At 45.6% G+C, this 17,686-nt stretch overlaps 1 protein-coding gene across 1 annotated transcript in view; it reads right to left on the bottom strand.

Annotated features, from left to right (window-relative positions):
• Nucleotides 1-16,877, bottom strand: part of RBM25 (RNA binding motif protein 25) — a 61,533-nt gene extending 44,656 nt beyond the window's left edge. The window contains exons 1-2 of the mRNA XM_049770349.1: nucleotides 16,778-16,877; nucleotides 1,503-1,623 (exon numbers count right to left, since the gene is read on the bottom strand). Of these exons, the coding sequence (XP_049626306.1) occupies nucleotides 1,503-1,608 (106 nt within the window). The 5' untranslated portion in view covers nucleotides 1,609-1,623; nucleotides 16,778-16,877. The remainder of the gene's footprint in view (nucleotides 1-1,502; nucleotides 1,624-16,777) is intronic.
• Nucleotides 16,878-17,686: the final 809 nt, after the last annotated feature.

Raw genomic sequence — 17,686 nt, 5'->3', positions numbered from 1 at the left:
AAGATTTTTTGTTTGTTTCTTGGGCCACACCAGGCTGTACTGAGGGCTTACTTTTATTGCCCCCTTTGTTTTTTGGGCTACACCTGGCAGCATTCAGGCGTTACTCCTGGCATGCTTGGGGAACCCTTTAGGATTGCTGGGATCAAACCCAGGTCGACCATGTGCAAAGCAAATGCCCTCAATCACTGCGTGATTGCTCCAGCCCTAAGGGCTTGCTTCTTGCTATGCTCATAACTTCTCGCAGGCACAGGGACTTTTGGGTACTGAGGATCAATGCCAGCATGCAAGGCAAATGCCCTTTATCATCCAATGTACTATCTCCAGCCCCATGTTTTCAAGATTTTTTTTAACTCCAGTGAAATTCAGGGCTTACTCCTGGCTCTGCATTCACACCAGGGTGTTGGGGGTTAAGGAATCAAGGTATTGAGCTAGGGTTGGCTACATGCACAGCAAGAACCATAGCTTTAGCTTTGACCCCTCTTCCAGTTCTTCAAGCTGTCAGCATAGTTTTTTCCATTTGCTAAGCTATGATTTAACCCCAAATTTTGTATGTTTAAATTGATATTTTAGGGGCCAGAGTAATAGCACTGTGGCAGAGAATTTGCCTTGTAGGCAGCCAACCCAAGACAGACCTGGGTTCAATCCCCAGCATTCCATATGGTCCCCCAAGCCTGCCAGAAGTGATTTCTGAGAGCAGAGCTAGAAGAAACTCCTGAGCACCGCTGGGTGTAGCCCAAACACAAAAACAAAAACAAACAAAAAAAAAAAAAAACAAAAAAAAAATAATTATATTCTAGAAAAATAATCACACTAAGCCTACGTTCTCTCTTAAACACAAACTTCTCTCCTCACCTCTCATTGCTCTTTTAGGGGGGTGCCAGACCCAGTGACGCTCAGGGATTATTCCTGGCTATGCACTCAGAAATCGCTCCTGGCTTGGGAAAACATTTGGGACGCCAGGGAAATCAAACCATGGTACAACCTAGGTCAGCCATGTTCAAGGCAAACGCTCTACTGCTGTGCCACTGCTCTGGCCCCTCTCATTATCTTTCTAAAAAGCTATCTTGCTTCACAAAAAAATCTAAATCTTCCCCCATAAGTATCTTTGATAGAGGAAAACTGACTCTACCCCGGATATTACGTGTAACCTTACCTGCAAGACCCCTCCCAGAAACTACTACTATTTAGAAACAGGGGTCAGAGAAATAGCATAGTGGTAGGGCATTTGCCTTGCATGCAGCTGACTCGGGATGGACTCGGATTTGATTCCTGGCATCCCATAATGGTCCCCTGAACCTGCCAGGAGTGATTTCTATGCGCAGGGCCAGAAGTAATCCCTGAGCACAGCCAGGTGTAGCCCAAAAAAACAAAAACAAAAAGTAAAGTATTTAACATACACATCTACAAAATGATACTAAAATTTTACTACCAAATACGTATTATTTTCCTAGACCTAATACTGTAATAACCAAAAATTTAAAAAAAAGCATCCAAACATTTACCTGGAGGTACAGGTGGAGGAAAGCCAGGAAACTGTGGGGGTGGGATCCCTGGTGGGAGTGCTGGGATTCCCATAGGAGGACGATTCAAATGTGGGGGGAAAGACATTCTTACTGCAGCAGTCTAAAGAAAGAAATCATGACAAATCATTTTATTTGAAAACCTTACAAATTGATAGCTTGGTTAGTTGACCTTCATTTTTAGAGTATCTGCAAAATTCTAAAGTTTTCTTACCCAAAGGAGTTGGCAAAGACCCTCTTTTCTCTGTCTGTCCATTCAGAATTTTTAAAACTTAGATCTTTTCTAAAATAAGTTCCCAAAATGTACAGAATCTAAGTTCAGGATAGACTCCTTCAATCATATGGGAATACATATAAAGGAAGAAAGAAATTTTGAGGTTCAGTTAACATCAAAAAATTAAATACTAAACATAAATGAATCTTTTAAACCAAGCAGGTTTTTAAGGGTTCTGATGCATTTTTTAAAATACACATCAGCACCCTGAAAACTCTATTTGCAGTTACACAGTAGTTATTGACTCGATATTGGTAGGTTTCTCAAGGACAAAACCAGGCTATCGGGTCAAACAATAATCATTAAAAACATTTTTATGTGTGTCAACGAGAAAAGTCACTATTCGGGGCCGCAGTGATAGCCCATCAGTAGGGCGTTTGTGATGCAGGCAGCTGATCCAGTATTTAACATACACATTTACAAAATGATACTAAAATTTTACTAGTTTGATCCCCCAAGCCAGAAGCGATTTCTGAGCCAGTTGTAAACCCACCTGAGCATCACTGGGTGTGGCCCAAAACAAACAAACAGAACAGAAAAGTCACTATTCTTTTTTTTTTTTTTTTTTTTTTTTTTTTTTTTTTTTTTTTTGGTTTTTGGGCCACACCCGGCGGTGTTCAGGGGTTACTCCTGGCTGTCTGCTCAGAAATAGCTCCTGGCAGGCACGAGGGACCATATGGGACACCGGGATTCGAACCAACCACCTTTGGTCCTGAATCGGCTGCTTGCAAGGCAAACGCCGCTGTGCTATCTCTCCGGGCCCAGAAAAATCACTATTCTTAAAAAAAATAAATGCCTTAGGGCCCAGAGAGATAGCACTGCCTGGCAAGCAGCCGATCCAGGACCTAAGGTGGTTGGTTCAAATCCCGGTGTCCCATATGGTCCCCCGTACCTACCAGGAGCTATTTCTGAGCAGACAGCCAGGAGTAACCCCTGAGCATGGCCGGGTTTGGCCCAAAAACCAAAAACCAAAAATAAAAAAAATAAAAAAATAAATGCTTTAGCAGGTGCAATAACACAGCTAAGTTTACGTTGCATACAGCCAACCCAGGACCAACACAGGTTCAATCCCCAGTATTCAATATGGTCCCTCAGCATGCACGGAGCTATTTCTGAGTGTATAGCCAGGAGTAACCCATGAATGCGGCTGGATGTGGCCCAAAAACCAAAATATAAACAAAAAATAAATGTCTTGTTCATTATTAAATCAAAAACCATAGACTAGTATTTAAGTTTTGTAAATACAGAACACACTGAACTCTATCATATGCTCTGGCATTATTAAAAGAAATTTGTTAAAAGCATTTAAAAGGGGGCCGGGAAGGTGGCGCTAGAGATAAGGTGTCTGCCTTGTAAGCGCTACCAAGGAACGGACCGCGGTTCGATCCCCCGGCGTCCCATATGGTCCCCCCAAGCCAGGGGCGATTTCTGAGCACATAGCCAGGAGTAACCCCTGAGCATCAAACGGGTGTGGCCCAAAAACCAAAAAAAAAAAAAAAAAAAAAAAAAAAAAAAAAAAAAAAAAGCATTTAAAAGGGGGCCGGGCGGTGGCGCTGGAGGTAAGGTGCCTGCCTTACCTGCCCTAGCCTAGGAGACGGACCGCGGTTCGATCCCCCGGCGTCCCATATGGTCCCCCAAGCCAGGAGCAACTTCTGAGCGCATAGCCAGGAGTAACCCCTGAGCGTTACCGGGTGTGGCCCAAAAACCAAAAAAAAAAAAAAAAAAAAAAAAAAAAAGCATTTAAAAGACTATTCTGGCTCCAACTTTAACATTTTCATTAACTACTGAGAAAAGTAGAAAAATGTTAGGATATACTAAAAGAATCTGTACACCAACTTAAAAACCAGCCAAATTAAGTTGGGTTGCTCTCCTACTAGTGATGCTATTAAACCAGTGATTTCATTAACAGGAGATATTTCTGTTAGACATTAGAAAATATTCTTCTACCTAGTTCTTAAACTGCAAAAGTTGGAAAATTTGGAGCTCTTAAAATGTTTTTCTGAGGCTAGGAAATAGTACAGTGGGTAGGGCTCTCATCTTGCACACAGCTGACTCTGGTTTATTCCCATTATGCTCCCATCCCATATGTTCCCTGAGAACTGCCATGAGTGACCAAGTGCAGAGCCAGGAGTAATGCTTTGAACATTGCTGGGTGTAGCCTAAAAGACCCCCATAAAACAACAAAAAAGTAATGTTTCCTCTATATATATTCTTGTGTGTGTTATACATTGTTTTACTCACCCTTTAGAAGAGAGAAGGTAAAAAGTGCATGTCTTCCACTTTCTCGCCCCCTAATCCCAAGTTTGGTATATATCGCTGTATTCTTCTAAATATCTTTCTATATACAAACTAATGTATAATCATTTGTCTTTCTGCAAACAATATAATCATACTATACTGTTACGTGCTTTTCTCCCTCATTATTATCATCTCTTCATGCTAATTTATCAAGTTCTATTCTTTAAAATGCAGTAATAGAAATAAAACAACTATCAATACTGTTGGTTGTCGGTTAGCACCACTTTTTTTTTTTTTTTTTTTTGGTTTTTGGGCCACACCCATTTGACGCTCAGGGGTTACTCCTGGCTATGTGCTCAGAAATCGCCCCTGGCTTGGGGGGACCATATGGGACGCCGGGGGATCGAACCGAGGTCCTTCCTTGGCTAGCGCTTGCAAGGCAGACACCTTACCTCCAGCGCCACCTACCCGGCCCCTTAGCACCACTTTTTAATTCTTACAAATAACATTAAATTTTCTGGGTTACATCGACCATATACTCTTTTGCAGCTGTGCTAATAATTCTATAATACAGATTAGTATCAATGTACCTCCAATTCCTCCTCTAAAACCAAGTGTAAAATTTTATATTCCCGGGACTGGAGCAATAGGCACAGCGGTAAGGAGTTTGCCTTGCATGAAGCCAATACAGGATGGACCACAGTTCAAATCCCAGCATCCCATACGGTCCCCCAAGCCTGCCGGGAGTTACTTCTGAGGGCAGAGCCAGGAGTAACTCGAGTGCAGCAGGATGAGACTCAAAAACAAACAAAAAATTTATATTCCCATCACTAATCTATCAGTATGCCCTTTCCTACCAATTTCACCATCATTGGAGTAAATCAATGTTAAACAATTTGTTTTAAGAAAACTCGGGTTAGGGGCCGGAGAGATAGCATGGAGGTAAGGTGTTTACCTTTCATGCAGAAGGTCATCGGTTCGAATCCCGGCGTCCCATATGGTCCCCCGTGCCTGCCAGGAGCAATTTCTGAGCACGGAGCCAGGAAAAACCTCTGAGCACTGCCGGGTGTGACCCAAAAACCACCAAAAAAAAAACAAAAAAAACAAAAAAAAAAACTCGGGACCAGCAAGGTGGCACTAGAGGTAAGGTGTCTGCCTTGCAAGCGCTAGCCAAGGAAGGACCACGGTTCTATCTCCCCCAACCCTGTCCCATATGGTCCCCCAAGCCAGGGGCAATTTCTGAGCGCTTAGCCAGGAGTAACCCCTGAGCACTGCCGGGTGTGACCCAAAAACCAAAACAAGAAAACTCCAAATTTGGGGCTGGCGCAGTGGCACAAGAGGTAGTAAGACATCTGTCTGCCTAGCCTAGGAGGGACCATGATTCGATCCCCCCGGCGTGCCATATGGTCCCCAAGCCAGGAGTAATTTCCAAGCGCATAGCCAGGAATAACCCTCTAAATTTGCACTAGTTTTTTAAATATTTAAAATAGTATATTGCCGGTAAGCCTTAATATTAGAGGTAAATAGGCACTTGATTTGCAATGCAGCAAACACATGTTTGAACAGGCAGAAGAGAGAAAGGAAGTAGGGAGGGAGGAAGGGAAGGTGAGATGGAGGGAAAAAAGGACAGGCAAGGGTAGGTAATGGCATTCTGGCCCTAGAAGAACAATCACAGAACTGGAGCAAATGCTCTCCATATGGGAGGTCAGTATTCAATCCAGACACTGCATGGTTCCGAACTGCCAGGATAATAGCAGCACCCAAGCAACACCAAGGGAGACCCAAAAAGAAAAAAATAGGAGGAGGCATGTCTTTTGTTCTCACTGCTGTTCCTCTAGATTGTTCTTCTTTTGCGTTATTAGGACAAAAGACTTCAAAACTTATTAGGACTATTGAGCCATTTTCCGAAAACAAACTCCTACTCAAAACATCTAGGAATTATTATTTGATAAAACAGGAAGCATTCACTCCCCAGTTCCACCCCAGATTATCCCAACACTTCCTAGAGATTGCTTTATTCTATAAACTCTTAACTTCCATTTCAAAACCACAGTACATTTAAAATTTAGTAGCTTTACAGGTAAACTCCTCTGATCTCACATACTTAGCAAAGATTATAAAAATGCTTAATACATTAAGTAGCTGCCAAAAATTTCATAAAGAAAAAAACCCCACAAGACTGTAAATATGAGTTTTCCAATTCTGGTAATACCTTTTGCCCATAAATAAGACTTCTATATAGAGGGAGATGCTAATAATAATCTCCTTTTAAAGAAAAGAGGGCTACTGTCCTACTTACAGAAGTTCTTGCATTATCATTATAATACTCTATCTCAGCACTTTCTTAGGAGGGCAGTTGGTATTAATACCTGTTGAATAAATAAATCAAATAAATCAGTAAACAACTGAGGACCTCATTAAACAAATCTATTAGCTACCATGTGCCAAAGTCTATGCTAGCATGACCTACTACCTAAACTCTAATTAGATATAAAAATTGAGTCATCAATTCTTTAGAGTCACATTTTCCCAAATATTAGCTACAAGAAATGTTTTAAACTATGGTCTTGGTATTTAAATTATGTTTTTAAAAATACACAATTCGGGGCCAGGAAGGTGGCGCTACAGGTAAGGTGTCTGCCTTGGAAGTGCTAGCATAGGAGGGACGGTCCCATATGGTCCCCCCAAGCCAGGGGCTATTTCTGAGCGCATAGCCAGGAGTAACCCCTGAGCGTCAAACGGGCGTGGTCCAAAAACAAAACAAAAAAAAAATACACAATTCATTCTGTTAGAAAGTTAACAGAAAGAAATTGTTAAAGTCAGAAAGAGACAATACATGGGTTAAGACACTTGTCTTGCATCTCACTGACCCTGGTTACATTCCCTGGCACCACCAAAAATGTATGAGTGTAATCAGAAGGATGCCCTGAACAGTGTTGGGTGTGGCCCAAAATCAATTATCATTATATCAAAAATCATTATGCTTAATTTTAGTTTATACAGCATGGTCATTCTACTCATAATTTTCTGTAAAAGTATTTCTCTTTTCAGGCAGAGGAGACTGCTCACAGGGATAGTGCAAATGCTTTGCATGCTGGGGGCCAAAATCAATTCCACATACTGCATGATTTCCTGAGCACTGCCTCTAGGGACACCCTTCCCTCTCCCCCCACCCAATGCCTGGCCACCAAGCACCCAAGACAGGAACAGCACCTGAACACAAAGTGTGACCCAAAAAATAAAAATGAGTATTTCTTCCTTTTTGAAAGAGGAGGGAGCCACATCTGATGGCACTCAAAAATTACTCCTGGCAGAATGGGAAAGGAGCATATGGGATACCAGGAACAGAACTGGATCAGCTGCTTGCAAGGCAAATGCCCTACCTGCTGTGTTAACATAACACTAAGGTCCCCAGATTTCCCTTAATTAGCAATTGTTCAAAGCTTGCTTATTCAAATGCTGAATTTCAAGAGGACCTTTGGGGCTAATGGGGCCAAAGTGTAAGCAGGTAAGCAGCCAACCTGGCTCAATCCCTGGAATTCCATGTGGTTCCACAAGCACCAAGAGTCCTGTACAGAGCTAGAAGTTACCCCTAAGCACCACTAGGTGTGGCTTCCTAAAAACCTAAAATAAAGGGGTCAGAGAGATAGCACAGCAGCATTTGCCTTGCAAGCAGCCGATCCAGGACCAAAGGTGATTGGTTCAAATCCCGGAGTCCCATATAGTCCCCCGTGCCTGCCAGGAGCTATTTCTGAGCAGACAGCCAGGAGTAACCCCTGAGCAACGCCGGGTGTGGCCCAAAAACCAAAAAAAAACTAAAATAAAATAAAAGCGATAAGCTATTTATTATGGATATTCTTTTTTCTTCTTTCAGCTTTTTGGAGCCACACCCAGAAATGCTGGGGATTGAACCCAGGTCCGTCAGCTGCAAGGCTGACCCTACCACTATCACTCCAGCCCCTATTATGGATATTATTCATATCCTCTAAAACCACACCCTTCTTATGGAAATTCAGTGAACTTTATGATGACCTTTATAATATCAATATGTTATAAATTAATTAATACTGTAAATATTAATGATATACCAAATACTAATAATTCTACAGTGACCTTTATAATAATCATTAAAACATCTCTATTAAAGATGGAGTTTTCGGGGCCGGAGAGATAGCACAGCGGTGTTTGCCTTGCAAGCAGCCTATCCAGGACCAAAGGTGGTTGGTTCGAATCCCTGTGTCCCATATGGTCCCCCGTGCCTGCCAGGCGCCATTTCTGGGCAGACAGCTAGGAGTAACCCCTGAGCAATGCCGGGTGTGGCCCAAAAACCAAAAAAAAAAAAAAAAGATGGAGTTTTCGGCAACCCCAGATCAATTCACAGCATGGATCCCCCAAGCACTGCCAAGGGTCACTTCTGAGCACTGATAAGTATAGCCCAAAACCAAAATTCAATCTCATCTTAAAATGAGCACATCAACACTTTTTTTCCTGAGCTAGGGATCACTCCTGGAGGGACTCAGGAAACACGTGGTACCAGGGATCAAACCCGGATCAGCACCACAAAGGGAAGTACACTACCTACTGTACTATCACTAGGACACCTCAACCAAGTATTACATCATAAGATTGTATATATTTACATGTGAAATCATAGAATAAACTATTATAATAACAAACAAAATGTATTAGTTTTTGCATATAGCACTGATAAACTAGAATACTGCATAATAAATTTTTAAATTAAAATATCTATAGGCACTTTACAGAATGAAGCAGGGAAAAAACAAGCAAAGGAGAGCTTTCGAAGTCAGGTCCCTGGGCCAAAGCAGTGGCACAAGCGGTAAAGCGTTTGCCTTAAACATGTGCTAAACTAGGATGGACCACGGTTAGATCCCCCAGCATCCCATATGGTCCCCCAAAAGAGAGATTTCTGAGCGCATAACTAGTAACAACCCCTGAGCGTCACGTCACCAGGTGTGGCTCAAAAAGCAAAAAAAAAAAAAAAAAAAAAGGGGGCCGGCGAGGTGGCGCTAGAGGTAAGGTGTCTGCCTTGCAAGCGCTAGCCAAGGAAGGACCGGAGGTTCGATTCCCCGGCGTCCCATATGGTCCCCCCAAGCCAGGGGCGATAACCCCTGAGCATCAAACGGGTGTGGCCGGAAAAAAAAAAAAAAGTCATCAAGAAGATGAAAAAAGGGGCTGGAGCGATAGCAATAGCTCAATGATAAGGCATTTGCCTCACACGCACTAACCTAGGACGGACCTCGGTTCAATCCCCAGTGTCCCGTATGGTCCCCCAAGCCAGGAGCGATTTCTGAGCACATAGCCAGGAGTAACCCAAAAACCCAGGGGTGACCCAAAAACAAAAACAAAAAGATAAAAAAGAACCGAGGGGCCAGAGATAGCATGGAGGTCAGGAGTTTGCCTTGCACGCAGAGGACTGTGGTTCGAATCCCAGCAATCCATATGGTCCCCCAAGCCTGCCAGGAGCAATTTCTGAGCGTAGGGCCAGGGGTAACCTCTGAGTGCTCCCGGGTGTGACCTGAAAACCAAAAACCAAAAAAAGGAAAAAAAAAAAAAAAAAAAAACAAGAATCGAAAGCATTTTGAGGATGAAAGCACTATCATATACAACAGCAGGATTTCAAGTAAAGGTAACAGCAAACACAAAGTCTGAAGTGTGTATGAAGTAGAAGTAGCAAGACCAGCAGCTGGAGCAACAATGTAAGCCAGAAAAGTTGGAGTCAAAATCTGAATGCTACTGGAGAGGGGTTCAGAAGTGTAGGGCTTTATGAAGGACAGCAAAGGTTTTAAATTTTACTCCGAAAGAGATGGAAACATTTGAAAGCTTTAGACTTACATTTTACAGTATCACTGGCCACTGTGTAAGGTAAAACTGGAGAATAAGAATAGAAGCAAGATACTACTATAATAGTCCAAACGAGAGGATGGCCAGAAACAGATGGAAGTGGTAATAAGTTGTTGAATTCTGGATAAACTTTGAAGGTAGCCAATTTCTTTTTTTTTTTTTTTTTTCCTGGTTTTTGGGTCACACCCGGCGGTGCTCAGGGGTTACTCCTGGCTGTCTGCTCAGAAATAGCTCCTGGCAGGCACCGGGGACCATATGGGACACCGGGATTCGACCCAACCACCTTTGGTTCTGGATCGGCTGCTTGCAAGGCAAACGCCGCTGTGCTATCTCTCCGGGCCCAAAGGTAGCCAATTTCTGAAGGCTTATATCAGGGTTTAAGAAAGAGATGAATTATTTTACTAATACTGAAATTGACTAATATAGCATTCAAAACACATTTTACCTGGATTTGATAGTGTATACCACACCCATCCCCATACTTATCAATATCAGACCCTGTCTTAATTAGGATTCATTTTTACCCGCTAAATACAAAATTTTGGCACAAAGTAATAAAACAAGTACCTACTATAGCCATAGTCTGTATGACCTGGTAATCATACATTTATGCCATTTTGTCAAAACTCAATGAAGTGAAAACGGATGATTTTATGGACTACAAAGATACCTCGTGTGTTTGGTATTCAGACTGGTGTACAGTACTGGGGGTAAGAATAGCACTGAGGGTAAACTACCCTACACGTGATATGGGTGACCGTTGTCTCAAGAGAACACAGCCAAGAATAACTACTGAGCAGAACAACCCCTTCCCCAATAAATAAGGTTAAAAAAAAAAAAAAAAGAGGGCCCGGAGAGATAGCACAGCAGCGTTTGCCTTGCAAGCAGCTGATCCAGGACCAAAGGTGGTTGGTTCGAATCCCGGTGTCCCATATGGTCCCCCATGCCTGCCAGGAGCTATTTCTGAGCAGACAGCCAGGGAGTAACCCCTGAGCACCTCTAGGTGTGACCCAAAAAACAAAAAACAAAAAACAAAAAACAAAAAAAAAAACAAGGGCCAGAGCAATAGCACAGCAGGTAGGCCGTTTACTTGCCTTGCATGTGGCCAACCCTGGGCTTGATCCCCTATGGTCCCTGAGTGCAGAGCCAGAAGTAACCCCTAAGCACTGCTAGCTGAGGCCTCTTTAAAAAAGGAGGATAACAAATAATTTAGATAAAAATGTATGTCAGAGGGCAGAACACTATGCTTGCACATAAGCTGACCTGGATTTGATCTCCAGCACCCCATATGGTTGTCACCCAAGTCAGCCAGGAATAAGCCCAAAGTTCTGTTGAACTGAGTCCACCCACCACAAAAATAAAAATATGCTTAGCAATACACCACTTGCCCAGTATGTATGAGGCCCTCGATTCAACCTCTGGCACCATGAAAGAACAATCTCTACAATAGATGCTTCTCTCAGGTACACATGCATGCACCCTAAGAATGTCCATGGGGGGTGGGGGGGGCCACAGGGACAGTGCACAGGGACAGGTTCAGGGATCATATGGGATGCCAGGCATTAAACCCAGATAGGCCATGTGCAAGACAAATACCGACACGTTGTGTTATTGCTCTGACTCAAAGAATATCTTATTTTAAGTTTTCCTTAGAGTGGGTACACCCAAAAGTGCTCAGGAATCAATCTCGGCAGTGCTATGCATTTGTTTCCCCTTTTTTGGAGGGCTACCCCCCAGCAATGCTCAGAGATTACTACTGGTTCTGCATTCAGATATTACCCCTGGTGGTACTCATGTAATGTTTGAACCCAGGACAGCTGCATGTATGGCAAGCTCAGGGGCTGGAGCAGTAGAACAGCGAGCTGGGTACTTCCCCTTGTATGTGGCCAACCGAGGTTTGATTTCCAAGCACAGAGTCGTGATTAAGTTCTGAGCACCACAGGAATGGGGTCCAAAAACAAATAAAAAATATTAATAGGGGCCCAGAGAGGTGGCACTAGAGGTTGGGGCCAGAGAGGTGGCGCTAGAGATAAGGTGTCTGCCTTGCAAGCGCTAGCCAAGGAAGGACTGCGGTTCTATCCCCCAGCATCCCATAGTCCCCCCCGCAAGCCAGGGGCGATTTCTGAGCGCTTAGCCAGGAGTAACCCCTGAGCATCAAACAGATGTGGCCAAAAAAAAATAGAGGTAAGGCATCTGCCTTGCAAGCACTAGCCTAGGATGGATTGCGGTTTGATCCCCGGGCATCCCATATGATCCCCCCAAGCCAGGAGTGATTTCTGAGCACATAGCCAGGAGTAACCCCTGAGCGTCAAATGGCTGTGGCCAAAAAAACAAAAATAACAATGATAATAATAAAATAAAAAATAAATTTTTGCTTCGGGGCCAGACAATAGCACAGCGATAGGGCATTTGCCTTATATATGGCAGACCCAAAACGAATCCAGGTTCAATCCCTGGCATCCCATATGGTCTCCAGAGTCTGGCAGAGCGCTGCAGGGTGTGCCCCCCCAAAAAAGAAAAATATCAGTAATGATTACTGAAAATAATAAGAGTGAATTTTTTCCCCTGAAAAATCAAATTTAAAGAAAATGAAGAATAGGGCCGGGCGGTGGCGCTGGAGGTAAGGTGCCTGCCTTACCTGCGCTAGCCTAGGAGACGGACCTAGCCTAGGAGACGGACCGCGGTTCGATCCCCCGGCGTCCCATATGGTCCCCCAAGCCAGGAGCGACCCCTGAGCGTTACCGGGTGTGGCTCAAAAACCAAAAAAAAAAAAGAAAATGAAGAATAGGGGCCAAAGCAGTGGTGCAAGCAGTAAGGCATCTGCCTTGCCCACGCTAGCGTAGGATGAACCATGGTTTGATTCCTGGTGTCCCATATGGTCCCCCAAGCCAAGAGCAATTTCTGAGTGCATAGCCAGGAGTAACCCAAGAGTCACCGGGTATGGCCCAAAAACCAAAAAAAAAAATTTTTTTTAATAACGAATATTGGGGCCTGAGTAATAGTACAGCAGGTATGGAGTTTGCCTTGCATGCATGTGGCCAATCTGGGTTCAACCCCAGGCATCCCATATGGTCTCCTGAGCCTGCCAGGGGTGATTCCTGAGTGCAGTAACCCCTGAACACTGCCAGGTGTGGCAAAAAATAAAGAGAAAAAGAAATGGTGCTGGAGAGAGTACAGTGGAGATAGTACAGTGTGTAAGATGCACTTACTTGCCTTGCATTAGCCATTCCAAGCTCAATCTCCAGCACCCCTTATGCTCCACTAAGCATCACCAGGGGTAACCTTTGATCACCACCAAGTATGAAACAAAAATCAAAAGAAAATGTTTAAATACATGGCATGTATTTGAAAGACTAACAAAAATTCAGCTAGTTCCCAAGTTAAAAGAGCCCCATGAAGGGCCCGGAGAGATAGTACTGCGGCGTTTGCCTTGCAAGCAGCCGATCCAGAACCAAAGGTGGTTGGGTCGAATCCCGGTGTCCCATATGGTCCCCGGTGCCTGCCAGGAGCTATTTCTGAGCAGACAGCCAGGAGTAATCCCTGAGCACTGCCGGGTGTGGCCCAAAAACCAAAAAAAAATCAAGAATCATTAACACAAGGCATGTATATTGAGGGGCAGGAGCTATCCCATAAAGTCCCCAGACTCCTGACTGTACTAACTCTTGGGCACCCCTAGGGTGCCCCCCCCAAAGTCTGTATGTGCAACAGTGAGACAATACAAATAAAATTCTTCCCAAACTATTTTAGAAACCTCCCATTCAAAAGGGAGTTAAATTCACTTGGAAGTCAAAATAAGCTGGTAACCCCAAGATTAAATACCAATTCACATGTTATACTTTTATTTATGTAAGCCTTCAACAAACATTCTCTCTGTACTCTTCCAAATAACTGAATGTGAATTTATTACTCTCACTTTAAGGTTTAAGAAGCTACATTATGTGGCGTAGGGGGACAGAACAAGCCAACAAAGTATCCTTGCAGGAGAACCACCCCAGGTTGGATAGATCCTGGAAGACCCATATGGTCCACTGGGCACTGCCAGAAGTAATTCCTGAGAGTAGTGCCAGTAGTAACCTCAACATAGCTGCTTATGTCCCAAAAACTTAAAAAAAAATAAAAAGAGGGGCCGGAGAGATGGCATGGAGGTTCGAATCCCGGCATCCCTTATAGTCCCCCGAGTCAACCGGGAGCGATTTCTGAGCCTACCTAGAGCCCTGAGTGCTGCCAGGTGTGACCCAAAAAAACAAAAAAAAAAAAAAAAAAAAAAAAAAAAAGAAAAAGAAAAAATTATCCAAGGAACAAAGTGGGCTGCAAGTACTACAAATATCCTGAGATTACCAATCCAAGGGCCATTTCCACTTATTATAATAATTCTATTCAGCAATAACACACCAACGAGAAACTTTAAGGACTAACTTTGGGGGACAGAGCGATAGCACAGAGGTTAGCGAGTTTGCCTTACACGCAGCCGACCCGAGCTGGATCCCTGTCCATTCCATATGGTCCCCCACTCCAAGCCTACCAGGACTGATTTCTAAGTGGAAAAGCCTGAAAGCCCTGAGCGCAGCCAGGTGTGACCCAAAACAAAACAGAAAGGAATTATCTTTAACTTGTTAAAATCTATTCAGTCTATTGGAAGTTAAACTAGAGCTAAGTTTTCATGCTGCCATTGGAAATTCTTACACACTAGTAGTATGCATCAGCGCTATTATTTAGGTACTGTATGTAGTAAGACAGCACAGGACCGTTTTCCTCAATGACCCCTCCTCCCTCCAATCCCAAGAGCTTTCGGGGAGGGGAACCCCATTACAACCCTCATTTCAGATGAAGGGGGGGAAAAAAAAACAAAAACAAGGCATTTCATTAAATGTTAAGCCAAATCCAATCAGCAAAACCGTTCACGATTAGGGCCGGAGAGACAGCATGGAGGTAAGGCATTTGCCTTTCATGCAGGAGGTCATCGGTTCGAATCCGGGCGCCCCATATAGTCCCCCGTGCCTGCCAGGAGCAATTTCTGAGCCTGGAGCCAGGAATAACCCCTAAGCACTGCCGGGTGTGACCCAAAAATCAAAAAAAAAAAAAGGGGCCGGGCGGTGGCGCTGGAGGTAAGGTGCCTGCCTTGCCTGCGCTAGCCTAGGACGGACCGCGGTTCGATCCCCCGGCGTCCCATATGGTCCCCCAAGAAGTCAGGAGCAACTTCTGAGCGCATAGCCAGGAGTAACCCCTGAGCGTCACAGGGTGTGGCCCAAAACAAACAAAAAAAAAAAAACCAAACCGTTCACGATCGACTTGAGGAATTTTTTGAACCAACTTTCTGAACCGTCTTCCTAAGCGTTTCTCAAAAATTTGGGGGATGGGGGGGCACGACCGCTTTCCCATCAAAACCTCCCAAGATCCCACCCCAAACCACAAACTGTCCCATCTCCACCGCGCTGTCACCTCAACTCCCTAAAAGACAAGAGTTGTTCACTGCCCAGGGACTTGGGGAAGGACGAGAGAACTCGAGACTGGGATCCAGAGACTTTCCTGCCTTCCCTCCTCCTTTTCGGGGAAATCGGAGTCTTCATTTCATGCCAAATAAACAAACAAATAAATAAAGCCCATGAGGAGGAGGAGGAGGAGGAGGAGGAGGAAGAGTTCCATTGGGCCCACCAGGGAGACCGACTGCTGCTTAGTAACTTTCCGACTCCCAGGATGCATTTCTAAAAAAAAAATTTGAGTGTGTTTTTTGGGGTCACACCCGGCATCACTCAGGGGTTCCTCCTGGCTGTACGCCAGAAATCGCTCCTGGCAGGCTCGCTCAGGGGACCCTATGAGATGCTGGGATTCGAACCACCGGACTTCTGCATGCAAGGCAGACAGACGCTCTACCTCCATGCTATCTCTCCGGCCCCTAAAAATTGTTTTTATTTGCGTGTGTATTTAGCCATTACTAGTTCCAAAAGGAAGGAAGAGGAAGGAAGGAAGGAAGGAAGGAAGGAAGGAAGGAAGGAAGGAAGGAAGGAAAGAAGAAAGAGAAAGAAAGAAAGAAAGAAAGAGAGAGAGAAAGAAAGAAAGAAAGAAAGAAAGAAAGAAAGAAAGAAAGAAAGAGTGAAAGAGAGAAAGAAAGAAAAAGAAAGAAAGAAAGAAAGAAAAAAAGAAAGAAAGAAAGAAAGAAAGAAAGAAAGAAAGAAAGAAAGAAAGAAAGAAAGAAAGAAAGAAAGAAAGAAAGAAAGAAAGAAAGAAAGAAAGAAAGAAAGAAAGAAAGAAAGGAAGGAAGGAAGGAGGGAAGGAGAGAAAGAAACTGCAGAATCCCTGACACCTGCATAAAGAGACCATCCTCACAGGGTAAGAGAGAAGAATGGAGAGAAAAGAAAAGAAAAAAGAAAAGAGCGGGGGCGCCAGCCGGGCGCGAGCGAATGAATGGAAGAAGAGGCGGCGGCGGCGGGCTCAAGCCGACAACAGCTTCCGACTCCGACTCCGACTCCGACAGGTCCGCGGGGCAGCGGCGGCCCCACAATGCACCGGGCGGGCGGCGCGGGCGGGGGAGGCCGCGGCGGCCGAAAGGCGGCCGGGACCGGCGGCGGGCGGCCGAGACGGGCCAGGCCGGGCCGGGCCGGGCCGGGCGAAGCGGAAGTGCTCCACGAGGGGGCGGAGGAGCGCGGACCGGAAGTGCGCCGGGCTGAGGAGAGGCGCCGAGAGCCGGGGAGGCCCGGCCGGGCCCAAGGGGGTCCCGCGGCCTCCTCGGGCGTGAGGCGACCGAGCCGCGGCCTCGTGCGGGGCGGAGCGGCGCGGGGTGGGGTGCCCCTGCGGGTCCCTCCCCACCCCCACCGCCTCGCCTCCCCCCGACATCCGGGTCCCCCCACCGCTCGCTCTCCCACTCCCACTCCCACTCACTCACCCGCCGCTGCTCGGGAAACGGCGGCACCGTCTTCGCGGCTGTTTCTTCCCCCCCCGGGCACCCGGCGAGCGAGTTGGGGGGCTCCGCGACTGCTTCGAGGCTTCCTGCGACCACCACCACCGGGACACCCGGCTTCCGCGACGCCCTCTCCCGCAGGCCACCAACACCGCCGCCGCGCTCGCGCTCGCGCTGCGCGGGGAAGCTGCTCCGAGGCTGGCTTCCTCTTACCCGGCGTGCACCGCGGCGCCCAGGCGATCGAGGAGACGTCGGAGGTTAGAGAGTCCACTCCCTCCCTCGGCAAGCTCCGCCCACTCACCCACCCACCCATCCACGCCCGGCGCGGCGCGGAGGATCATAGAGAAGTATTGGCGTCCCAGCGGAGGGCTAGAGAGGCTCGGAGCCAAGCCGGCCGCCATTTTTTTTTTTTTTTTTTTTTGGTTGAAGCCCATTGGAGCCGGTGACCGCGCGGCGCCATCTTGAGGTCAAGGTTTCCGGCGAGGTGATGCAGGCTGCCCAGGATGGCTCGCTCGCTCGCTGCTGGGAGTTGGGGTCCCGGAAAAGCAGGGTCCTGGCTCTACCTGCTACTCAGATTGGATGGGCTGAAACTCAGGCCTTCTCCCCAGTACTTCAATTGAAGCCCTAAAGCTCTGATCTTGTCCTTAAAGTACAATCGGATTAGCCTTCATACCAGGACTTAATTAGAACTTGGAAAAGCCGTGGAAATGCAAACACACACAGACACACACACCCCAAACACACAACTTAATCGTTTTCAGGACTTAATTAGAAGTTGTAAAAGCCATGGTAGTAGTTTTTAAATGCACACACACACACACACACACACACACACACCCAGGACCCAATTAGAACTTGTACACGTGGTAGTAGTTTTTAAATACAAACATAGGG

The sequence above is a fragment of the Suncus etruscus genome, chromosome 3 (genome assembly GCF_024139225.1).
Source record: "Suncus etruscus isolate mSunEtr1 chromosome 3, mSunEtr1.pri.cur, whole genome shotgun sequence".
In the NCBI taxonomy this organism is placed as follows: domain Eukaryota; kingdom Metazoa; phylum Chordata; class Mammalia; order Eulipotyphla; family Soricidae; genus Suncus; species Suncus etruscus.
Note: the sequence above shows the minus strand (reverse complement) of the source record. Positions and strands in the feature narration are given on the sequence as shown.